The sequence below is a fragment of the Echiichthys vipera genome (genome assembly GCF_963691815.1).
Source record: "Echiichthys vipera genome assembly, chromosome: 9".
NCBI classification, from domain to species: domain Eukaryota; kingdom Metazoa; phylum Chordata; class Actinopteri; order Perciformes; family Trachinidae; genus Echiichthys; species Echiichthys vipera.
This window is the reverse complement of record NC_139834.1, coordinates 16,145,524-16,172,583: the sequence shown is the minus strand read 5'-3', so window position 1 is coordinate 16,172,583 and position 27,060 is coordinate 16,145,524. Positions and strand designations below refer to the sequence as shown.

Below are 27,060 nucleotides of genomic sequence, written 5' to 3'. Positions count from 1 at the left end.
GCACGCACAAACGCAGGCACACACACAAACACACACTCAGTTTCTCCTTTCGTCCTGGAGTATAAAAGGTTACAACAGCGGAGAGCTGGTCCAAACCCCACCAGGATCTGTCGAACTGTCCAGCACGCCCTGCTGTGCTGTGAAGGCTGGATTAGCCTCCAAGCACATACTGTAGGCTGCCGAGGTCACAGGGATTTGCTTGGGAACAGTCCACATTACAAACCACATCCACACAATGCTGTGAAAGTATATGACATCATTTGCCCGTGTCATCGGAGAGCTCTTCAAAGTGAGCACAACTGTTCATGCTATAGTGGCCGAGAGGGCAATCCAGGCTATGCATGATTCACTCTACTTTCTAGTGCTTTTTTGCACATTCGGATAACCCCACTGCATATCAGATACAAAATAGAATATTAATCAACGAAAACAATTTAAACACTGAGGCAAATCCAGCTTGCCTCTGCAAAGGAATTTAACTTTACAGGGGCAAAGCAACTCAGAGCAGAGTGGGTAGAGATTTATGACAATAATCGTTTCCGTGGGCAACAGATGAAATGAGCTGTCATGTGAGACGCTTTGAAAGACCATCTCTTTGATATCAGATTAGAGAGGAAAGATAGTGCCCAAGGGTGTGCGTCTGTGTGTGCATGTATGTGTTGAGTTTGAGAACACTGCGTACAGTATGTACAATGGGGATCGGTGCTGTTTTATGTGTAGCTGCAAGCAAGGTAATTTGTCATAAGAGATAGCTAACAGTGACACAGTAAGTACCTGTCTGTCACAAATGTTAGCTGGGAGTAAATTAATTAGTCAGTGGTCCCCCTATTACATATACAAAGAAAATATTTAATTGTCTTGGAAATAATTAAAATGTTCATGATCTGGCTGGCTGGTACTGTACATAAACTGTTTCTAAGGTTGCCAGGTGCTTATGTTCACACATGTCACACATCCTTCAGTGGTCATCAGTCTGTGCATGTGTGCGTAAGAGGAAAAGAGTATGTGGGTCCGGGGCTGGTCTGTGACTGGAGTTGAGAAGCGATTAGGTGATGTTTTGCGGTAGCGGTGAATGCGGTGAACTTTTAATGGTGTTTTGGCCGAGGCCAGGAAACCACTGCTAGCGCTTTACCAGACAGAGGAAAACCAAGGAGTGTGTGTCTGAGTGAGCATGCATGTGTGTGTGTGTGTGTGTATGTATGTGAAGACCACCCAGACTGCTGAGTGATTTTCTTTTCTAGCAAGTGGAGGTGAAGCAGGAATGTTAGAAAAATGAAGCGAGAGAAGATGAAGAAAACTGACGAGAAGAAAGGTGTAGATTAGAAATTGGTGATGGAGAAATGTGTATTGATTTTGAAGAATCAAGCGAACGCATGCACACACGCACACACACTCTGTATATACACATGCAGGGGACAACATCCTGCCCTGTATGGTGGCCATGACTGTGCGTGTCATTTAGCCATTATGTAGATGGAATGATTCCTATCACGAGTGACCGGGGGTCACACTGTAAACATCACGTCTGAGAGAGAGAGACGGAGAGAGGGAGAAAAGGGGAGAGAAATTAAAAGGGATGGAGGAGGAGAGGAAAACATGAACAAAAGTAAGACAACTGCAGAGAAAAGAGAACAATGTGTGTGTGTGTGTGTCCTGTCACTGGAAGGTTCTCTATACAGCAGCTATCAGCTCCAGCATCAGTGTCCTGGCTCCAGACGTCTATAGCCCCCCCCTCACTATGCTTCCTCCCCCATCTATTCTCCTTTCCTCACCTGTTTACTCTGGCCTCCTCCTTTAGATAGAACAAGAATCCCTTTGCTTGAGTGTGTGTCTCTTCAAAGCAGGTGTTGAAGCTGGTGTGAATTTATGATTCCTGACTTGCAATGGCCTCTTACTAAATCTAAATAAATCTAATTTAAATCTAAATGAATACATATAGCTCAGGGCAGCGCAGTGTGCAAAGTGAAGGTTGTATACCAAAGCCAAATGGTAAATGTTTTCAAGGTGTGTGTGTGTGTGTGTGTGTGTGTGTGTGTGTGTGTGTGTGTGTCGGCTGGGGGAGGAGGTGCTTTGGCTACAAGCCAACTAACTAGCAGCTGTGATCAGAGTTGGAAATGAGAGTTACAGGCATTATACAGAGAAAGAAAACAGTGGCATATGCCATCATAGTTCATCTATACTGCTTCAATAGACATTTCAGAGTATTTTGTTTACCCATTCCTTCCCTTACAATTTTGTTCCTCCCTTCCTTTCGTCCTTCCTGCAAACTTGAAGTGTTTGCCTCAAAGTGTCAATTCCTCAGCTCTCTCCTAGATTCCCTGGAGGCCGGCAGAAAAAGCCACTTCGCCCTGCTGCAAAAGTGATACTTATGCCAGAAGGGTGTTGCAGAGAAGGAATAGGCAGTTAGCATTGGATAGTGCAGCAGTTTGTGGTTTCCTGAGAGCAACCTGGGAGGCTTTTAAATGTCGCTCAGGGACAGACGGCAGGTAGGCAGGTAGAGAACAACAATGGAAACAATGACAATTCCCTTGGGAGCGGCATGCAAAGAAGACACAGAGGCCATAGTGTGCTCTACCGTTCCATATCCTGTCCTTTAGAAAAAGGTAGAAAGCAATCACGATACAAGATCTTAAAGGGGAACAGGGTGGAGGAGGTGGATACCAGAGAAGTAAAGTGGAGAATGTGTTTGTTGTGTATATGCACAGGAGCCTGCATGTGGACTGAATATAACTGCGGTTGGTATTTGTTGAGGTCAGACCTGTGCCATCTGACTGAATATGTAAATCTGTTATATTTCGTGTAATAGCAGTGTGACGCAAGTATAATACTGGGCCTAAGAATGTGCTCTGTGTGACGTGTGGTTGAGAGGTGAAGGGCGGTTTCTGACTGAGAGGATTCAGAAGGCCTGCATGGCCCAGATTCCTATTCAGCCCCTTTACAACCCTGGGAATCCATGGGAATGTTTGTGTGTGTGAGTGTGTGTATGAATCCGTGCAAGTGCACAAGCCCTCTCCTTTCCATTACAGAAAAGGCATTGTCTAATCCCGGGCCAGGCCACGACAAATGTCTGTAACTGCTCTAGTGCGTGTACATGCATATACACATGTGCATGCATGACCTGTGACTTTCAGAGCTGTCATTTGTGTCAGTGTATGTGCTTACGGTTAGGTAACACACACACAATCATACTTTTACCAGTTAAATATAGTTAAGTATATGTTGTCTCCACCCATCCCAAACGTATTCTGTTTCTTGCTGCAAGAAGACGCAGTTTACAACAATTTGCTGCTGTTGTTGCTTGCCAAGTGTTAGATTACAGAGAAACCAAGTCAGTGCAAAGATTAATTAGACATCATTTTAAAACTTTCTTGTTTCTTAAGCTTTCTCTTGACTGTATAACTTTATATTTTGTGGTTTGTATAATTTATGTCTCGTCATGTGTATCTCTTTTATTTTGCCGTTTTCTTTTCTAGCACTTAGCTTTGGTGATACCAGTTTAATTACTTTCTTTTGCGATGAAAATGACAAAGGAAGGAGCCCAGTGATTGATACCGTTGTGATACTCTGCAAAGTACATTTTGCCTTATCTTATGGTGAAAGCTCTGTTTACGCTGAAGAGGGAGCTGAACATTTAGGAAACATTTTTGGTAACAGAAAGTGAAAAGTAACATGGCAGAAATAGTGAGCTCTAGACTGGAGAATCTCTACAAGAGTGTTGAAAGCAGTGCATTTAGGACATAGCTCTCCAAGTTCCCCCTGTACCTCAACATGGGTCTGTCTGTCTCTGTCTGACTATCTGTGTGATCGCTGGCCAGGCCTGCCAACTAAAGTGGCTAATGTGGGGCTGGCAGTGTGCAGGTGATGACTAGTAAGAGTTAATGATACCTAATTCCCTTTCCAACAATGTACGTACATATAGAGACACACACACACACACACACACACACACACACACACACACACACCCCTGTGCGCACACACACACACACACACACACACACCTGTGCACATACCCACAAAAGACACCCCTCTGCACATACACACAAGAAAACATGTTGCATAATCATGGCTATACCGTATGTACACACACATGCTTGCTGGCATACACACTCATGCACAAACTGACTTAATGATGGTTAATGCTCTATCCAATCCCCTAGTGCAGCATCAAAGCGTCCCACAGAGTAGTGCTAATACAGCGATGCTAGCAGGGATTAGGATGGGAGAATGGACCACTGGGAAGGGAGTTAGCTAAAAGGAACAAAGAAGCAATCACAGACACACTTGCCAAATGTCACACACGTGTACACACCTTAGGGGACATGCGTACACGGACATAGAGTAGCCAAATTGGGGTACTGCACAGGAAGTGGAGGAGAGGATGTAGAAAACAGAAGGTACAGAGAAAAAGATGATTGAGGAATCCTAATTTAGTTTTGTGAAACTGATCTGAATGTAGAAACAGCACTCAGGTCACTATGACGGCATGAGGCAAGAGTATAATTCTTGCTAAGACTGGGCTTCACAGGTGTATTTCCCATCTGCTGTAAACGGAGGCTTGAGGGAATTCTGCCACTGTGGAGCCTTTGCAAGTGTAGCCAGACTTACTCACATCTCTGTTACATGTCTGAGAAGGAGCAAAATAGGAAATCTGGACTTTCTACATACATGGCAAGAAGCCAAACTAAACCCCTTTAAACCAACAGCAGCCACATGTCCTCATTGGTCTGGGGTAAGATTTCATCAAGTGCTGCTCTTAGTTCAGGTCTAGATGTTATCCGCGTTAAATATATGGCACAGATGAGCTGGTCATAGATGTGTGAGCACAGCGGTAAAGGAGAAGTGAGCCAGGAGTGGATTTGAGGAGTCTTCTAACTAGATCCAGTGTCCTCCTGTTTCTGCCATTCAACCAAATGAAGTCATAATAGAGCCTGACACTAATACTCATCGGGTTTCATTTACTCTTGTATCCACTGTTGAGAATCTGCCTTGAATCAGCATGCAGGAAAGGACACCTCTGTAAGAGATACCTTTACAGGATGTGTGGAAAAGTGGTGAAATTTGTATCTCTTTTCCACACATTTTTGCCATTATTTTAACAGATTTCAGTGGTTGGACAAGTGGTTGTCCTGTGATCATGGAACATTTCCTTCATGTGATATAAACTGTTAGCTTTGATTTAGGAAGAAACAAAATCTGCTGTCTGACATATTTCATTTAACAAACATATATAAAAGCCAGACAAAATATACATGCCAAAACAACGGAGTAGTGGACTATGGTCAGGGCTATGAATGCCATTCTGCCTTCCAAAGCTATGTCCTACCCACAACAGCTGCCTGTCAGTCCTGTCCACATGTTGGAGGCAATTGTATGTTGTGTAGTGCCGACTGTTCCAACACTTCCTGTTCCATTACTGAAGTGCTTGACCTTTCACCCTCCCTTTCTCCGTCTCATGACAGGGTTTGTGTGGGAGGACAAGGAGCGGACATAGAGTGTGTACATGCACGTGTGTATGTGTGGTATACCAGGGTATGAATAAGTCCCAGAGGGCATGAATATGTTTCCCATGACATGGCCTCAGACTAAACAGCCGCTCTCTCCAGCCAGACATCCGCCTGTCATTCTCCCCTAAACCGCAGCAAAACATGGGAACACAAAAACACAGCCGCATCTCCCTTTTCTGTCTTGTTATCTCCTCTTTTCTCTTCCTCCCTCCCTCTCTCTCTGCTCTTTTGTCGTGAAGTCCTCCCCGTGGCCCTCCTTGTCCAGGTGAAAGACTTCTCCTCGCCCTCTCCCTCTCTCTTTGTGCCCCCTTGAATGAGAGAAAGAGAGAATAAGAGAGGAAAAGATAAAGAGAGAGTGCCTTCGGACACAAAGGGCAGTGTACCCCTCCCAGGAAGTCTGGGAGAGAGGGAGGAAAAAAAAACACATCTTTAGAGGAAGGAGGAGGGGAGGACAGCATTGTACCCTCCTTCCTGACTCTTTGTGTGTGTGTGTGAGTGAGAGAGAGAGAGAGAGAGAGAGAGAGAGAGAGAGCGAGAGAGAGAGAGAGAGAGAGAGAGAGGGTGTGTGTGTGTGTGTGTGTGTGCAAGCTCATGTGTGACCACGAGAGAAACTCAATGCCAAAGCGGTCAGTCGATTCAGATAGAAAAAAGCTAACACACTTAGACCTCACCCTCACACACAGTACGCACACATTCTGCCCCCCCCCCCCCCCCCTTACACAAACAAACACACAGACACACACACACACCAACCATTTAGGCCCTCTTTAAGGCGGCGCCAAAGCATTGACTACCAGTTGCATTGTGTGGAATAAAAGATCCTCTTTCATCATGGCCTTAACTGTTTCAAAGCACTAAGCGGAGAGGATCAGACTGGCTGAATCCGACTGAAGACATTACTGTCATAGTAACTGTAAAAGACAGCCAAGGTGTGGCTCAAGTACCGCTAATTCAGAACTCCTGCCCTCTGGGCAAAGCTCTGGTTGTTGATTTCCACTAAAGATCTATTACTCTAATGTTCCTCACAGATAAGCCGCCTTCAAAGGTGCAGAGCTTACCGCCATTATTGGCTGTTTGTTTGGTAAGTCTCCACCTGAGTGAGTGAGAAAGGGATTGGCAGGGAGACAAGTAGAAAGAGAGAGAGAGCAGGGAAGGAAGTGATAGGGGAGACCTCAGGGTATGGCTCTTGTGAAGTGATTTTGTGCGTGTGTTAAGAGAGAAAGAGTCATGAAAACATGCTTCTCGAGGGCAGCAATGTGAGCCTGCTTGTTTACATGATTTTACTGCATTGTTATGTACTGTACCTGCATGTAATTTTATGCTTGAGCAACATGCCAGAAACTTTTCCATACATGGTATTCTTTTTTTTATTTTTTAACTTTGAGACAATGGAATTCTCCAAAGTGAAATGTATCAAGTCATCTCCCCTCAGCCTGCCCCCCACACAGCTTTGTCTGACTGACACATTTGACCATTGATGATAGAAACACCTGAATGGTGATCGCATCTGTCCCGTGCTGAGGGTATATTCACTCACCAGGGTGGTCCATCAGCCACCCCACATGAGCCACCTGGGGCCTGGAGCGTGTACATGTGCCTGTAGATGTAGAGCGTGTGTGTGTGTGTGTATGCATCTGAACGTAAACAGGTTTTTTTCATATGATGTGGCCAGTTGTTTTGCTCTAAATCAACCAACTCTTGTCAGAAATGCTTCCAGTTTGAAATTGGCTACAACGGAGCTAGGGGCACATTCACACCCTGACATACACTGCCTTTGATCACAGAGCCGATAACAAACTTCAGTAGTTCTGTTGACTGCAAAGAGGAAATATGATAAATTACATTATTGTAACTGCCGGGCTGTGTAATCCCATGCTCCAGTTGATATTTGAAACAGGGATGGGGAGAGAAAGAGTGAGTGTGAGCAATAGAGTGGCATAAAGGGCCATGGCTGATGAATGAAAATGTACCTCTGCTTGTTCATGCTTCCATTCCCCCCTTAAGACAAGCTCCTTGCCTTAGTTACTCTATCAATCACAGCATAAAGCGGTCAAATATCCAGTTCTTTACCTTTCTTCCCATGCCAAACCTTCCTCTCTTACAATCACATGCATACAAGCGTACACACACTTTGGAGATGAAAGAATAAACGATCTATCAGAGCACATTGTGTATCTGCAAATCACGGAACGATGGAGGGAAAAGGAATGGAAAAATGTATTTTTCTCCATACTCTTCCAATTGCTGCAATACTGGCCACAATTTCACACACGCTACTGTGCTTAAACCACACAAAATTACATGCACGCACATGAAAATATAATTTCTCTCCAGGGAAACAGAAAGAGATCACTGGGGGCTTTGTCAGTCATTCTGGTTCAGAGCAGAGGGGGATAAAAAGAACAGTTAAGAGGCACATTTCGCAGTGTGTTTGTTGAGGGATGAGCATGGGTCTCCATGCCTGGATCCTCTGCTCCTAATACTGCTCAGGAGTCTTTAGTTCGTCATTCAGCAGCAGACAGAGATCTGAGGGGTGGAGATGGCCTGTGAGCCTCTGTCGGTTGAGAGATGTGTTGTCCTGTGAGCAATATCTGGCTGCTTTCTTGACGCTGCGATGGCCAAGATAGGGTAAGACAGTTCCCTACTGAATACTTGCATGAAAAATAAAGCAAAGAAATCACACGAACTTCCATTCTGTCCCTCACACAGACAGACCCATACAGCAATCTTTTTCCATGCCCTTACAGTGTTCATGTAAGATGTGGTGAAAGCGCGCCCAGGGACTGTACCACCACATCTGCGGGCTCACTAGAAAACAATAGGAGTGTGAAAATGAGCGACAGACATCTTACCACACACACCACAGTCACCTATAAATGGAAAAAATATTGCACTTCACACACAGATATTGACACACATACTTTCACTCTCCCTTGCATACACACATTAAAGGTGCCCATAAAATGGGACACCAAAACCCCAATTCTAATTGTGAAACTCCCATACACTGCAGAGCCTGCAAAAGCTTTAAGCACTCCCTTTCTCATTTATATTGCGCCCGTTTATTTGCGCTGAAAATATCTGCACGTCACAGCGCCAGCCGACACAATGCACATGTGGTAGTCATCAATCATAATTATCATGGTTTAAAAAAGCCACAGCTGTTATTTGATTTTAAAAACAAGCCATAGCGCAGCGCCTTCCAACGATACGTCAAGTTGTCAGCGGAGGCCTTGGCCTGCACAGCAGAAATATCTCTCTCCTGCTTCCCAATGAGCTTGTTGGAGAGCACAGCAGAGCTGAGCTGCATTCAACCTTTCCCAATGACTCACCACTGTGTGTCTTTATTTTTAAACATTTTCTCTCTCCATTGCTTAGTGTTTATTCTGTCTGAGTGAGGCCGCTTTTATGGACTTCACACAACGTTTGTTTATGGCTTATTTAATCAGGACCAGATAATGGAGAGTTGTCTCCATTCGTGGGCGCATCCCCAGAAGCTGGGTGAGGTGATGTGTGTGTGCCTGCATGTGTGTGTTGCTATCCTTTAATGATCCCCAGAAGGTCAGAATAAATTATTTTTGCAGAAGAATATTAGTACACAGACAAGTAAAAGGATTAAGGTGTGTATCTGTATTGCTCATGAGGCCCAATAAGAATATTGTGCGCTTCCTGTGTTATATGTGATGTCACCTCATCTTGATTATGTCAGCTGGTTTGCCGCTACTGCTGGCTGTGTCATCTCCATGGCAACTTTGTTATCAATTATATTTACCTCTGACTTTAATCAAGCAGTACAGTGAATTACACTTGTTGCATTCATTTCCAAATTACTGCCTGGAGCCTGGGCAGATTGTGCCAAAAGCAGGACAAACATGAAGTATATAATTCACATGAAATCATTAGTACTTTTGTTGAGAGGGAGACCTGAAGTCAGCAACACCTGATAAGATTCTATTCTATGGACATATTTAAAGGTGCCCTGCGGAGTTTTTATTGTAAACAAACATGACTACATTTTTTCACATGAAACTGCACTGAAGCCCAATACCTCTTACAACATTTTCAGAGCCTTTTCTGAATTTTTGGACACCTGATTTATTTACTCTCTTGTGATCTCCTTCTCTTTTTTTGCCCTTAGCTACCTTTTATGGTGCATTACCACCACCAGCTGTCAATATGAATTACCACTCTCCGCGGCATAAATGTTTATAATGCCACTCCTGTGCTTATAAAGAGAAACTCCTCCCATTTTCAAAATTCATACATTTTATTCTTATAATATTAGTTATCCATATAATATTAGTAAACATTAACAAGTCTCTTTCAAACCCAAAAGCTAAAGGGCTAAAACCCAGATTTATGATGTCATCAAGTATAATGTGTGGTGCTGCTCCATAGACAATGAATTGGGAAAGATGCTATAGATGACACTGAGAGCACCCCGGGAATATGGGTACATTTTCAGTTTCATAACAACTCTTACAACACTACAATAGAATAAGCATATTTGGGTACAAAAAAGCAAACTGTAAGTCTCCCTTGTCTATTGAGCAGCTTCACAAATAGTAATTGAACTTTCCTAGGCCATAGGAGTACAGTGAAATGCATGAATTTTGAAAATGGGTATAGCCCTGTTTGTTCTGTTACAGAGATAATCAACCATTTCCCCCTCAACACTGATCGAAAGCATCCACCCTGACTGTGTCCCTGAGTAACACCTTGATCCCCTCTCTCTGCAGTCAGACCTCCCAGGAGGGGGCATGTGTAACAGGAAATTCCCATGCAGGGAAACGAACATGCCAAAATTATGCTTTCATAAGGAAAATATTCAATGTCAGCAGAGGCTGTAAAATGGATACATACGGTAATTATCTGAACTACAAAATCTCATAGGCAGGACACAGTTAACTTTGCAAGCTCATCAGATGGTGAGAACACACCTCCTCACCCACAGTGACAGTCCACATCCTGACCGCCTGATGTTAAATGTTATCCTTGACAGGGTACCAAACTGTTGGTATACTGAGTTTGTCTTGTCACAACTGCTAAATATGACAGTCAACTCAAATTCCCAAATTGGTAAACCAGAATGTTGCCATGCAGTGTTTTTTCCACATCGCCTCTGACGCTGAATATAGATCATGCTTGCGGATAGATTCATCCAGTCCCCCGTCAGCTTGGCTGACTTGACAAACAAACAGCCAGTGTGTCAAAACTCCCAACTGCAAAGGGCTTCTGAGAGCACAGTTTACACTTGCTAGCCCGGTGGTCTGGCTTTATGAGCAATGGTTAGTGTCATAGACACACAGAGACGCACACACATACAAGCCTCACTCATGAAGACTCATTCGAGACCCCAAGGGCTGTGAAAGCAAAGAAGGGGTGACGTCGCACCTCCTTGCTTTCATTGTGTTTATCAAGAGATGACCTTACATGACTGGGGCCACAAGGTTATGTATGTTTTCTACCAGAGGCTGACACATAAGTTATACGTCCTCATACTATCCCAAGTGTTTAAAATGCAGGTTACATATGTGTGCTAAATGTGTGAGTGTATGTGTGATTGTGTGCATGTATTTCGAGCATCCTGTGCCTCTCCCTCTTTGACCGCAACGCAGCTGCGTCAACACTCACCCCCCAGCACACCCTCTCACGTCAGAGTGTGTTAGAGAGGCAGAGAAATGGAGTGTGTCTATGTTACGGCAATGAACAAAGGGGGAAGGAGGTGATCTCCTGAGAAACCTGAGGAGGAAAAAAGAAGAGGGAGATAGATATGGAGGGAGGCTGAGGGGTCAGATCTGAGAGAAGGTAGAGTGAGACATCTGGAAAAGAGAAAGAGTCACTGGGACGAGGAGGAAATTACAGCTGCCCAACAATGATTCATTGGGGAAACTTCTACATCTCCCTCTCCTCCCTCACATCCTCCCAACCTCTCTACCTAACCCTCTAACCTCTCTCTGCGTACTACTCCCCACACTGAGGATTGATCGCCATGTGGAAATCGCGTTCTAAACATTCTTAACGTAATTTTACATGCAAGTACCTCTAAAGAACATGATATGGTATGCATTGATTGATACTTTGATACTGATGCTCCCCCTTTTCTATCTCTAGTGATCTAAGCATGAACAACATCAGTGAGATCCAGCCCAGAGCCTTCCACCGACTGCACCTGTTATCAGAACTGTGAGTACCAAATCATTCAGCTCACATTCAATTAATAAAACTCCATCGTCACAACTCACATATGACAAGAAACAGTCACTCCAAAAGCTGCTGATACGCACAGACCTCAGTGATGGGGATTGATGACTCTGGCCTGCCTCTGATCTCTCCTACCAAGAAACTGCCTGCAGCAATACACTAGAAGATCCTGGGACGGCTGTACAAAAGAGGGAGGCGGAGGGAACCCGATATTCTCCCGGAGTGAATATATGGTCTTTAAAGTGTTTAGGGAGCAGGTTCTGTGCTCAGCATCCAAGCCGCTGCTTTCTTGCCCCTTCCCCCACGACTTTGTTTCATCTGGACAGCTCAGCAGGAGCACTACACACGTAGACACAAACCTTTGCCAAGACAAACAACATATTATAGGAGAACTTCAGGACAGGACAGGGGAAAATGAAACAAGTATAAATGTATGTTTTTCTTGTTGTATAGCATTATGTATAGGTACAGTTGGGTATCATTTGAAATGTTTTGATATTGGTGCCAATACACTAAATGATTTAACTGCCAAAACAGACGCTATACTTTTCTTGGATGGTAACAAATTAAACAATATCTCAAAATAAAAACACAAGAATTTGATCAGCCTCTGTGCCACATTCTTTGACTTTTTTACTCAGGCTACAGGCACAATTTGGTCAGTGCTTCACAAAGTTGAAGGTATTGGTTTCACTCTCATAGGGCTGATGAAAGCATGCATACTGTAACAATACTTTTTTCCGGTCAACCTGGCAGATATCTGATTTGACCGCTCAGCAGTACTCAGTTAAATCTCGGTTTTACAAAGGCTGCTCACAGATATGCCCTAAGGGCGTAAATGTATGTGTATGTCAAACTTCACCTGATTCTTTTACTTCTAAAGCATGCCGTGTGTGTGTGTGTGTGTGTGTGTGTGTGTGTGTGTGCGCGCGCACGTCTTGGGTGTTTGAACAGTCCGCTATTTTCTTTGCTAAGTCTTGCAGCTGCAGCCTGTGAGGCATGAGCTAATGATGATGAAAGTAAAAGGTTAGTTGGATATCTATTCAGCTGACTTTGAGTCGCAGTCAAACTGGATCTGAAGAGTATAATGAAGCTGAGCAATGGCGTTTTGTGACACCTTAAAGTTGGAGAATTACATTCAAAACTTTGATTTATTGTCATGTATTAAATTGCGGATCTCAACTTTTGCTGTCATAAAAAAAGGTAAAGGTCAGATATTGCTGATGGTTTAATAATCAGAACCACACGGCGCATAGTGATGCTGAACATCAATTCTGAAAAAGGGGATGGGGATCTTAGATGCGGCTCCATCTGCAGTGTTTGTCCTGAGACAATCCTCGCAGTGTTTTACAGCCCTGTTGATCTTGCTTCGTCTGTATCGCTCTCATGTTCTGACACTTTATGGAGACGTTCTGTTGTTTTGTAACTCTTCCAAGGAGGATGTTCCAGCCCTAAAGCCAATTTTTATAGCCTGCTGACCATTTCTTGAAATACGTTGAGATGATGATGATGATGATGTTCCAAGGCAGGGAAAAGCACAATTCTGATATCTACTCCAATCAAGGAGGCTTAGGGAGATGAAGCATAGCAGGTTATGTTAAACACATTATAATTACTACAAGTTATAGAGCTTAGAAAAACAAACCGAGGCTCTAAACACAGACACAGTCGGACTGAGAGCGAGATCGTTTGATGTGGGTCCACAGCACTAGTTGGTAGCACAGGGAGAGGCAAGGGGAAGGCATGTTGTGACTGGTAGAATGATAAATTGTTTGATGTTGGGCTCTTCCTCTCTGCCTGTCCTCCCTCACTCTAGGTCCCTCCTTTCCAATTCATTTCTACAGACCCTCCCCCATCTCCATTTTACTGCAGGCTAAGCTAAACTTTTCTGCTGTAATTTTTCTACTTTTTTCCCTTTTGGGCCCTTTGCACGTTCTTACAGACCAAAACAAATCAGCTTATGGCAAGAATACCAGCTGTATACTATTATACGCTATGGGGAGGAGAGGGAATAAAATCCTATAAGTAACATACAATGTCTTTCTTAACCACTGCTCATAAACGTAAACTGTATCATGATGCCTTACATCTCTAGTATCAAAGTATCAAAGTGCACACAGCTAATCCCTTTGAACCTCAAATGAGGTGATTAAATTAATTCACAAAGCAGAGAGCAAACCTCCCTTTGATTCATTATGGCAGTGATATTGACAATAAGAAGTGTAATCACCCCTCCCTCCAGCCATTTCTCTACCTGTAACTCCTTATTTCTAAATTGTACTCTATTGATCTGAGATCCCTCTTATTAAGCCTTCATTTAGTGCTTTGATCAGTGAATTGGCCTCTTAATTCAAACACACAAACCTGCACGCAACTGTCAGACAGAGCATGAAGAGAGGCGACTAAGAGGCAGACTGCATTTCATGGATTAATGAGAGGGCAGCGATGCCCGCACTCAGGCACAGACTCTGAGACTGGTTACTCATCTACCAGACATATCAAAGACATCCCCTCTCTTCAAATGTTCAGGTCTAATATCAAAGATACATTATCTATTTCTGTTCTAATTGCAACCTCCACCTATAATTAGTATCAAAGTGCATGCTGTTTGTACCTCCGGAGGTCAAATTTCACTCTGCCTTTATTTTGCATTCACTTCCATCATAATCAGCTGTATGGGTCGAGACGCTCATGCTGATCTTATTATTATCTGTAGCCATCACACACCTCCTAAATACAGAGGCCTTACAGGGAAAACAATCTCATTGGATTTCTTAAAACCCTATAGCATCTTTTGACCTAAGACTGTATAAAACATTTGTGAAGCTTAATGTGGGCTGTTGCCATCGTGGGCAGTGCTTGATGCCGCCTAACTTCCAGCTAAAGTAAATAGATAAAGCGTGGGTGGAGCTAAAGCGGGTCGAATGAAGCCTACAGTGTATGCTAGCCATGCACAACAGCACCCACCTGTCACTAAAAGCGGTCACACCCTTAATTATGCAGAACTTTAAGCCTTAATATAATTGAAACGTTATATAAAAAAGATTTAGCCTCGTAAATTTGTTGTGAATGGGTAAATTAGCTATATAGACCAAAAAATATTTTTTGTACTAGGCTGTAAACATTATTTCTGCTGTAAGGTTGGACATTTTTATCATGGGGGTCTAAGGGCATTGACTCGTTTGTGAAACCGGCCTCAAGTGGCCATTCAAGGATCTGTAGCTTTTGGCACTTCCACGTTCGCCTCATTAATCAGCCACGGAGGTTGTTCTTGACACACAATATTAACAGCTTAAGAGAAAGTGCATGGAAAATAGTGTAAGCACCTGTTATCAGCTAAAGACAGAGAATCTGGATTATCCTCTCAGCCCTGTGAGAGTGCTCTCAGGTGCTCTCCAAATAACACACAGACGAAATTCGAATGTAAGAGGAGAGAAGTGGTGAGTGGAGGCCAGCACTGCCCTGCTCGTCTTCCTCTTGGTGATAAGATTGTCTGCTGATAGTCCAGGAGTATAATGTAGGTGAGGGTTAAGGGTTTACAATACTGGCTCTCTTGATAGTCCAGGTGCACCACACAGCTGGGACTATCTAAGTCAATTAAAATGTTTCTCCTTTTAGCATTGCCAACATTGTTTTTTGTCTGCTTGTCTCTTTCTCTCCCACAAACACGTAGCCAACAACACACACACACACACACACACACACATACACACACACACACACACACACACACACGCACTGTTTTCCACATGTCTATATTTTACTCCAGTAATTTTGGAGGTTAATTCCGGGTTAAGTGGTTGACCCTCAGGCTGGACCTCTGAACAGAAGGAGGGATAACATTTCTATTGATGGACCACAGGTGAAAAAGGTCATACATGCATTTGTACTTACAGACACACCCACCCACACACAAACACACACACACTCTCTCTTTAATAAGACCTGTTTCTCCTCACCTTCTTCTTTCATCATCTTCTCCTAACAACCATACTGGCCATGCTGCCAATATGGTGTCCTATCGCTACCTGAGATATTATCCCAAAAATAGGAATGATGCTGTCTGCTGTCTAGGTCTTTATTCTGTATTTTTGTTTATTATTTTGAGGCAATAGGACGTGGTGATACATAGTATAATCAGCAGTTGGCAGGCTTCAGTCACGCCCTCACTGATCAGCTCTGATAACAAGGCGGTCCCCCAACTCTCCCAATTCTCTCACATGCGTTTGAACTACACACTCTGTTGTTTTATCTGTGAGTTACGTCAACAGAGTTGAATTATGCTGAGGTGGAATTTTTATCAACGCAGTCCAGGGGCCAAGAAAAATTCTAACCATCCCCAAATCAAATTAAAAGAAAAAATAGTTGGAGCCACGGTTTGACAAGAGCAAGGCGCCTTTCATTAGAATGAGATTGATGTGGAACGACTAGGAGGCTAAGTGCGGAACATTCACTCATACGTAGAATCATTTACACGCACGTACACAACACTGATATCATGGAAACAGTTGGTCAATGGCAAATGCCAGTGTTCTGTTGATGTCTATCAAGAACGTCTGAACATTTCTTTCCTTTTTCAATATCCATCTTCGCTTTGGACATAATTATTCTTTTGACAAATGAAATCGGCAAAAAAGCATGATTCCACTCTAATGCTGTTTTGGCTCCAATGGTGCAGCTAATAGAGAAAGGCTGGTTGGCAGTAGGACTGCACATCATACCATGGCCTTAACTACAATGTTTGTTTTCTAAAACTCTAAATTGTTGGCCCTCCTCATCCCCCCATTGAGAAGACATTTATTTTTCTTTGGTGCTACCTATATCTTTTTTCCGTCCAGTGCGTCTGTAACTAATCATTGTTTGAATACGAACCAAAAGAAGGCACTTAGGGGTCTTTGCAGAAATACGCTTAGAGAGCTTAGAGCTTATTTCACTGATGTCAGGACCTCAGCAAGGTCTATTGAAACAGTAAACTCTGGAAATGTTGCTATTGAAACTGTCCCTGGTAACCAGCTTGTGCAATAGCGGAAACTGAAATGGTATTGAAGTAGCAGACCTATCGTCCACTGAGGGACAACAGATGGGCAGTATACAGGTTTTTTAATCAGTGAAAATCTGACCTTAGAGCAAATTATACTCCTTTATCTTAAAATAAGAAATGAATATTGAAATTTGTGGGGTCAAAGAGCTGCAGACCTACTCCATCATCTGTGTCTGTGAAATCTATATTGAGCCATCATGTGGTGCAGTCAAAGTCTGTTTGAATGAGTTTTGACTGTGGTTTGAGAGGCATGACTAAATGGCACCACAAAAGCCTGGATAACGATCAGTCCATTTTGTATTCTAGTATGCTGATTTGGGTGTGCATATACGTGTGTGTGCTTGTGTTGATAAATACGAGCTCTACAAGAGTTCTAAACTGGGCTGAGTGTGAGATTTGGCAGGCGCGGGTAGGGTTGTGCGGTTTGCCACTGCACAGTAATAAGACTGAGACATGTTGACATGAGTATCAGATGTCAGAGGGAGTTTGCTGGGAGCTCTCGTCCATTACCATCTGGGTGATAGTGGCTTGGAAAGACAGGCAAAGTGTTATATCATTATTTCAATATCCTGGCAATGATGGAACAACTCAGCCAGAGGCAGGCTGCTTAGCATAAGATTCAAATGTCAGGAAAATGTCACCTGTACAGCAACGGTATGAGTAGGAGGATGCCAATGAGTTTTGAAGTAGTATGTGTGTGTTTAATAAAAGTGGGTGGTCTCGAGCTGTGAAGACCAAATCTGTGTTTAAACTGTGCTTCCAGCTCGTGACCTTGAGAGTTACTCTGTTGGACTGAATGTTATTTATTTGGACATCTTATACACACTCACAAATGACCATTAGGTGCTGTGTTTGATAAACAAACTGATTGGATTGCCTGTGTGAATGTGTGTGGTTTCTCTCCCTCGCTGTCCTCAAGGCCCCCTCAGAACGAGCCCAATTTACCTCAAGGACATGGAAAATAGCACACGCATTCACACTGCAAACACATATGCGCTCATGTGCGCACCTTCCTACACACACACGCACATGCATGCACGCACGCACGCACACACACACACACACACATACACACACACACACACACACACACACACACACACACACACACACACAACCTCACACACACACACACGCACACGCACACGCACACACACATACACACACACTCACACTCGTACAAGCAAATATACTTTCAGGTTGCACTTGTTGACCCAGTCTCAGTCTCATTCAATTCAATCTTTACTCATTCATAAGAGCTCCCAGGATTGGTTAGGGTTTCAGGCTGCGCTTTGGGCCAATAGCAACCACATTGTAGGGAATCGAATATTGTTATTTGAATACTGCCCCAGCAGTAACCCCAAAGCAACAACTCAAGGATGAAGTCATATTACAGCTACATCCAAAAACATAGAATAAAGCAAAAGGCATAACTTCTCTTATGAGACTAGTAATTTTTTTTGTGTATGTGCTTCTATTTCATTTTGCTCTTTTATATTTTGCTTTCCACTTTTTGATCTCCCTGTTTCTCTCCTAGGCGTATCTCAGGGAATCAGCTGAGGTATATCTCAGGCCACGCTCTCCAGGGTCTCCACAGCCTCAAAGTTCTGTAAGTAAACTACTCAAACCTCCCACCCTATTACACTCTGGTGATTCAGACCTGATCCCAGGTGGGTTGTTCCACTATTCTGGGGGGGATAGAGTTGTGCTCCCTTGAATAAAACACACAGGCCACGCATCATTAACTGTAGTTAAAGTTTATGGGCTGGTTCCTTCATTCCCAAACAAGCCCTGTTTCAGTTGCGCGCGCACACACACAGACACACACACACACACACAGGTGTAATGTAGGGACCTCCCAGTCACACCACCCACAGAGATTACAGCAAGTGACAAAAAAAATCACTTAAAAACGCCATTCAAAGCTGTTCTCTCAACACCCCATTTCTCATAGTGTATTCATAGCCTTATGATCCATGGCCACCAACTGTTAGTGCTCCCGTGAAGTATTAAATCACAAAAATGAGCAAAGCAACCATAAAAACCATGGAACTTTCTGAGTTGTGATCATGGCATCTGATGAGTTGCTGCCATATTTCTACTGGTTGCGAGACAAGGGTATTAAGGAGGTTTTCATGAGCCTTGGCAAGAAACGCAATTCCTTTTGGACCCTCGCTGAGAAAAGTTTGAGAAGCCCTGCCACAGAATATAAACTTAGCTAGAGAATTGTAGTTTGTAATTTCATGGAATCTGGGGGATTGCCACCAGGCACACAAGTTGATCTTCTTTCACCTTGTGTTGTGAAACTAACCAAGACAGAATGAGTGAACCAGCCATGAATCCTGTGCTATTATGTCATTACTGCAGAAGGGCACACATATCCTAAATTCATACATGCCTGCAAGCATTCATGCTTCACACTATAACACCCTAGCAAACTTTGGACGGTCCCTTTGACCTCAGAGCAGCTGAGCTGTTGGTTTCCTTCCAAAATACATTAGTTAAAGTCAGGCCGTGTCAAACACAAATGGGCCGCTGACCTTGTGTAGGGTAACTGCAAGGTCCCTGCTAACTCTCTCACACACACACAGGGTATTGAGCCCAGAGTTGAGTACAGCGAAGTTACCCGAAGGGAATTTCTTTCAAACAGGAAAAGACATCTATTCAATGTATTTATCATGGCCCCAGTCGAAACATTTCCCCGATCCTCTCAAAACCTGAGCAGCAGTTTTTCTACACTGAGGCAATCATTGTACTGTATCTTACACAGGAGAATATTGTGAAACACACTACACTACGAAAACGTGCAACATTGAGTTATGTAAATAAATATAGCAAAATGTGCTTTTTACATCCTGAGACACCGAGAACGCATTCCCAATCAAAATAATTAATAGATAATAAATAATTTAGATTGAAAATGGTTCGTACTTGGCAGTAGAGGTATTAAGGTTAACTCATACTCAGAAAGATACTGGATTGTTATACTATAATAACTTGTGATGCAAGGCCTAATACTCTCAGCCTCAATAAGACTGACTATTGGGGCACCATGATGCGAGGATAAAAGCATAACGCCAAGATACTAAAGACCATACGGCTTGTGTGCTAATGTCAGACAACTGGCCACGATAAAAACTTGAAATAAAGAGGGAGAGAAAGACAGAGAAAGTAAAGGAGGAAAAGAAAAGAGAGGGATATTGTTTGCTCCCCACTTCCTCCTCACTTTTTGCTCCATTCTTCTGAGAATGACATCAGCAGCCCACCCAAGGAGCTTCTCTTTTCTTCTACCCCTCATTCTGCTTCTCTTCAAGCTTTCACTGACCCTTTCCTTCTTGTGTCAGATTTCCCTCATGATGGAATTATTTGTTCTGCTTGATATTCCCTCACGCACACTATCACGTACAGACCCATTACCTATAACTAAATGATCTGTGTGTGTCTTTCAGGATGCTACAAAACAACCAACTTGAGAGACTTCCTGATGATGCTCCGTGGGATCTACCCAACCTACTGTCTCTGTGAGTCTCTCTCTCTCTCTCTCTCACACACACACACACACACACACACACACACACACACACACACACACACACACACACACACACACACACACACACACACACTAATCATGCTACTATACCTCATCTAGCAGGGAATACATCCCCTGACCACCCACCGGCACATCTCAGTTCTAACCGCAGTGCAGGTATCGAGTACTGCTGACATATTACAGACCATACCCCCTATAGTTGTGCATTCAGTGCTGTACTGCCTGACAGTAGGACTCACAGCCCGACTCTGTCAGTGCAGTTCATGGTAGCATCTGGAAGCCATGAGGGAAACAGCAGACACTGCAGGCCAGGGAGAGCATCTCCAATGAGCTGTGAAACAACCCCATTTTCCATCAATTCCTCTCTCTTCCTCCTCCGCTCCTCTCCCACCACCCACACTGCTATCCCCCTGGCTAATGAGAGTGTTTGGTGGCATAAGTGTCTCATCTGTGGGGTCAGTGTTAGTGTGTGTGTGTGTGTGTGTGCGTGTGTGTGTATGTATGTCAGCGTGTGGACCACCTCATGTGTAATTCCCCACTCCTACCCATCTCTTACCGCACACATAATCCCTGGTTTCCAAATTAATAATTATTTTTGTAAATATCCATAAAGCCATTTCCTTCATCACACAGACACGCTCAAATTGCTGGAGTTGTTACATAGGAGGGGTGTGCACATGTAACTCCTCTACCGCCTACAACGTTCCCCTGTCTGGTATTAAGCAGGCCTGCCCTCCCTAAACACAGTCACCGAGCCTGCGCGCGCGCGCACACACACACACACACTTACACATCGTACACACATACTGTACCTACAGACCGCCACTATGGGACAGGCTGTCCCTGTTTGAGTTTATGTATAACTTCAGGATGTGTGTCATGTTTTCATACTATGTGTGGTCTCTTAATTTCTTCACATAGAGAAGCTCTCAAGTAAAAAAAAAAAAAACACACACACACACAGACACACGCACACACCTTGTCATTACAGTAATGATAAGCCCAGCAGAGAAAGATTACTGGAAAGCTTTGGAGAATTAAGCTTGTTGGCGCCTCTCACTGACATTAAACACACCAGGTAAAAAGAAAGAGACACCACATGGGTTTTAAATTGGTATAAATATATCAAGGAGGCCTTCATCTAAAATAAATCATGTCTTAATACGTATAAGAATCCTTTTGTCAGCAGTGAATTGAATCTGAGTCAAGAAATTTGTCTCACTCTTTGGAACAGGCAAATTACACCAAAGTGTTGAGAGTTATTGTTTAGTTCGGTGCCATCAGGAGGAGACAAGTTTTTTGGGTCACAACCAACAGGTTAAGCAGCATAATCACCACTGATGAGTTCCACAAGCCACATTAATCAGCGTAACCCTGTTTTTATAGAATGACTCGATAGTAGTGAAATGTGCACCTTCAAGTTCCTTGTTGTATAAAATGTTGGCCATCTGGAGAATTGAACCAGAGGAGGCAGGTTCACAGATCTCCTGGATCATTTAAGAGAACTCTTTCTGTCTCTATTTCTCTCTCCCGTAATCGTGCCTCAGACTTTGATGTGATGGACAGGAAATAGTTGCTGCTTTATTGGCTTCTGTGGAACATTCCTGGTTCTGTCTGGACCTTTTGGAGACCTGGCAGGTCCACCCAGAGGAGCAATTATTATTTTGCCCTAGAGAACAAACCAGAAATGTGAAGGGTCTTCCGTAGCTTTCATCTTGCAATTTGGGTCAGGGACAAACAATGTAGTTGAAATGCACAGGATGCGCAAGGACAATGTTTAGCACCAAAGAAAATGAGCACACGCTCAAGATGTAAAGAAGATGAACATTTCTTGAAGCATTCATGTGTATTTACATGTATGGTGGAGGGTGTTCCCTGCATGCATGTGTGTGAGCATCTGCCAATGTATACAATTGCCTCTCCTGGAAAATGGAAAAATGGAAAATTTCTCTAGAGAGAAAAGCCCAGAGTCCAGAGTTCAAGTTAAGATTTCACTTTGATGATGCTGTTTGTTTGGTGAAGCCTCCAAGGGGTGAGGAAGCTGAGAAGGAGCTGTAACACCAGAATCAAAGAACCACAGTAGAAGATTGATAAGGGAGGATGTTTGAAAGACGAACAAGAGTTAAGGAGTGAGACACAAAGAGGTTAGTAGTGTCTGGGAGTGTATCAATGAAGATGTAAGTGTGAGAGGGGCCAGAGGGAGGAAAAGTAGATTGTGAAGGGCCAAAAGAAAGAAGAATAGTCAGAGGAAGTGGTCTCAGCTTGTCAACTTTGCCCGAGGGGATCATTCATCACTATGGACAGTGTATGTATGCATGTGTGCATTTACGTGGGTGGGGGTAGGGGGTGTCACAGTCCACACTCGTTGCCTGTGGGTTGAGGACACTGAGGGGTAGAGGGAACAGAGGCATGTTAGGTTTGGTATGGTTGAAAAGATAAAAGTGCATGAGTGAAAGAATGTTTGCGTGTTTGTGTATGAGTGGTTGAAACTCCCATGGCGACAGTGGGACTCCGATGGAAAGAGTGAAAGACAAACAGCTGAAGATGTGTCTTTAAATGGTCATCCCTCCTTCTGTCTTTCTCCTTTTTGTGGCATTGAGGGAAAGAAGCTTTACACAGCATAATAAAATGTGGTAGAATAAAACAGGCACGTCACAACCGTTCATGCACGTTTGTATCTGCATATTCTCATCTTACATTTCATACATGTCTGTGCTGGTGAAGCTAGACATGGCTTACTTAGCATGGGAATTAATCCTAATGAGAAGCTTCTAAGACTCTGCAGCAAAGATGAAAGGAGGAGAATAAAAGATGCATAATTCTCATAATAACCTTACTGTAAGCCACAGTGTTTCATTGCCACGTCATACAACCACTAATGCACGGACAAGCCCGAATGCACATGCACATAAGCAAACGTACTGTACTTAGACTTGGTGATTATCGCGCTAAGCTCAGTTCCTCTCACCCTGCAGGCGTCTTGATGCTAACCTCTTGTCTGAGGTTCCTGCTGGGGCCTTCAGAGGGGTTCGCTCCCTCAGACACCTGTGGTTAGACGACAATTCCCTAACAGAGATCCCTGTGACGGCCCTGGACTCACTGCCCTCTCTGCAGGCCATGACGCTGGCCCTCAACCAGATCACACACATCCCAGATTATGCATTCACCAACCTCTCCGCTCTTGTCGTATTGTGAGTGACATCTTGATTTGTTTACTTAAAACCCTCTGATGTTTGTTTGTCTGATGAGTCTGATGTTTCTCAACTTACCAGAGAAATGATTTGTTCCATTGACTTAAGTCTAAAGCGGTGATGATTGCAGTGTGGAAACGTTTTTCAAAGGTAATTTTTCTGATTTGTTGAAAAATATGTATGGCCTTTTTCCAGGCATCTCCATAACAACCAGATCCAGAGCATGGGTGCGAGATGTTTTGAGGGCTTACACAGTCTGGAGACACTGTGAGTATCACACACAAGTCACGCATAGATGCACACACACGTAATCACAGACATGCATGCGCACATGCTTTTTTGGACAGAGGTTACCATTACAAAGTAAACACGAGACATTTTCACTATCGCACGTGCGCGCGCACACACACACACACACACACACACACACACACACACACACACACACACACACACACACACACACACACACACACACACACACACACACACACACACACACACACACACACACACACACACACAAAGTGATTTAATTTCAAAGGCTCTAATGAGTACCAAAGTATCAGCAAGTATCAACATTCATTCTGTATGGTCATCTTTCCCACAATCACATTGCCTTAAGATATATGAAGAAATCCTTGAAATATAACCCCAAAAAGGTCAAAAAGCCACCAATTTACTCGCATTCATGTCTGGCTACAGCCTTATTTCTTTGTGTTTGGTGTTACTTGGAACACCTAAAATGAATGTGTTTTCATAAATCTAATGTACCAAGTATGCCAAAGAATAATGAGGTGCAGCGCTTAAAGTCATAATGATTAATGTCCTGGTAATTTTAGCAGGTGCTTGAACATTTCTTAAAACCACATGAAACAAATGAACGAGGAATGTGAAGATGAAAAGTTCATCTTTGATTATCTTGAAGTAACGTCAACAGAGTCCTCTGTGTTTTGTAAAAGTAATTGCTTAGCAGTGCTGAGGTCAAATATGGCTCAACGTGGCTACAGGAGAGTTGTTTGAGCGTACGTGCCGTAGCTTCAATAACTAGATCCTAACCACATACCAACATGGAAACCACAGGATACTGACAATCCTATGAAAGAGGTGGAGAAAGAAAGCGAGCGAAATGGACACAGTGCAACTGTGTCTCCTGCAAAAATCATGGTGGTCTGATGAAAACATCGGTTCTGGCATGCTGCTTAACAACCTGTTGAAGTGTACAAAATGATGCGTTCCTTTTTATGAGCATGTGTGTAGGCACTTGCGTGTGTGTGTGTGCAGATAAGCAAGTACTTCTGCCTGAGCACTCACAAGCATATGGCCAGCTTAACACTCAACTTAAAGGTGTTATCCATACTGGGAGATGTGAGTGAACAGGGTGTAAGCCAGGGGAGCCATGCTTAAGGGGATGAAGGAAACTAGAGAAAGAGAAAAAGAAGGATGGAGCTCTCCGTACCAGAATAGTGCGTGTTAAAGTGTTTGGGCCGTCAGCGGCGAGGAGAGACAGATGATTCAGCGGGATAAGATGACAGGTGTCATTGACGTGGGGATTGCGCTGGTATGAGGGGTTAATCTCTCACAGCGGCCTCGCTTATGAGTAATATAAGAGACCATCTGCATCACCACAACCCTCCGCAACCCCTGGTGTGTATTATAAAATCATTACAATGTGGAGCCGTCCAGGGGACTGCTGGAAAACACAACTGCATATGCAAACAAGACATAGCAGACACAGACAGACAAACATTTCACAACATCCACTGATACTTAGGGGTAAACACACATGCATATCTAGAAGTACTTCATCAAAAGCATTTTGCTGTCTAATATTTGAAAAAACCCAAAACAAAACAAATCCAGTTTTCCAGTTTACCTGGATGAATCTTCAAAGACAACGTGCATACCCAGGCACATGTCTTAATATGGCAAAGGCAAACATGCACACTACACTCTGTTCCACATACAGTACACAAGCACATCTACAATACATACTCATATAGAGTGCTGCAGGAATTAGTCCTAAAACCTGGAAATGAGTTAGCATTTTTGCCCTTCCAGTTCCCTTATCTTGAGGCCAATATGCTTATTGAATGGGTTTTTTTGGTTAGATGCCTGATTTGTGGTTAACACAGGCTCAAGATATTTTCACGTAATGTTCTACAACATGAATTATAACAGTAAATACTCCATTTTTTTAAGCTTTTACGTGTCATAAAAATCATGGCAAACAAAATAAGTTGGAAGCTCTCGGTGGTGCCATTCTAATCATGCGACTACGGTGTAGTTTGTTTATAGCAGTTTGCCTTTCACTATTGGCAATTGTATTTACACTTCAAAAATCATAAAAGTGCTGTTAATTTGTGCAAAACTATCTTGCTGTTTACAACGGAGTTCGTTCAAATCATATTGGCTTTTTTTCGAGGGAAGCAGGGCGATGCTAACTTCCGGTTTGGCCTACAAAAACACATCAGTGCAGCACTCTATGCAGAAAAGAAATACAGTTAAACTCTGTATCCTGCCACCTGCGTATGAGCTGTGTCAGCTAAATTGAAGAAATGCTTGTTTTGATTCAGCGTTTCCTTGGAAACTAATCAGAGACAGAGCTGAATTATCAGGTCAGAGCAGCAAAGGTCAAAAGACAAATCCAAACTTCAAACTCGACAGCTATCAGCCTCTCAGAGTCTAGAGGAAATGACTGCGGATACACATGCAACCAGGAACACTTTCTCACACACTGATATAAAGAAAATCCTGCATATGGTTGAATTATGATTGCAGAGAAATAAAACCTCTATCATGCCTTGGACTTTGTCAAATATTATTCAATAATAACTGTTTATCTTACTGTGTCGCTCTCAGGGATTTAAACTACAATGATCTGCAGGAGTTCCCTGTGGCAATCAGGACACTGAGCAAGCTGCAGGAACTGTGAGTACACACACACACACACACACACACACACACACACACACACACACACACACACACACACACACACACACCTGCCTGACATGACTATCATGGTTGCGTTATCCCAAGTAATCCCGTTAAGTGATTTTAATGTGGCACTCGGATACAATCTCTCTCGCCCTAAGCAGGTGCTGGCTACACACCCACGCACCCGCTCGCCTACACATACACACAGACACGCACGCATGCACACACAAACCATGTTTTTCCTCAGCTTCAGCAGATGTTTCGCGCTGTGCATATGTGACACAGCTACAGCGTATGTGTGTGTGTTTACATCTCATTTATCCAAAAATGTTTTTCAGCTGTGCAATGGCAGGTGCAACATGAGGACATATCACTTGCCTTTCGCTCTTCAAAACACACACACACACAAAATCAGAAACATATTGATAAACTGTCTGACTAACAGTATGTTTTTATATTTGCAGGGGCTTCCATAACAACAATATCAAAGCCATCCCTGAGAGGGCCTTCGTGGGAAACCCTCAGCTCCAAACCATGTGAGCTTAATGCTCAATGTGCACATATTGTATTAGATAAGCACATAATTGCATGTCAACGTCATGTATGGCGCAAGTCACTAAATCA

At 43.3% G+C, this 27,060-nt stretch overlaps 2 protein-coding genes across 2 annotated transcripts in view; one reads left to right on the top strand and one right to left on the bottom strand.

Moving 5' to 3' along the window:
* lgr6 (leucine-rich repeat containing G protein-coupled receptor 6) overlaps positions 1-27,060 on the top strand; it is a 38,123-nt gene that overhangs the window by 3,471 nt on the left and 7,592 nt on the right. The window contains exons 2-8 of the mRNA XM_083919776.1: positions 11,622-11,693; positions 18,290-18,361; positions 20,202-20,273; positions 23,281-23,496; positions 23,692-23,763; positions 26,359-26,427; positions 26,901-26,972. Coding sequence (XP_083775902.1) covers positions 11,622-11,693; positions 18,290-18,361; positions 20,202-20,273; positions 23,281-23,496; positions 23,692-23,763; positions 26,359-26,427; positions 26,901-26,972 — 645 coding nt within the window. The remainder of the gene's footprint in view (positions 1-11,621; positions 11,694-18,289; positions 18,362-20,201; positions 20,274-23,280; positions 23,497-23,691; positions 23,764-26,358; positions 26,428-26,900; positions 26,973-27,060) is intronic.
* Positions 1-27,060, bottom strand: part of LOC310951517 (uncharacterized protein) — a 50,368-nt gene that overhangs the window by 22,408 nt on the left and 900 nt on the right. The window lies entirely within an intron of this gene.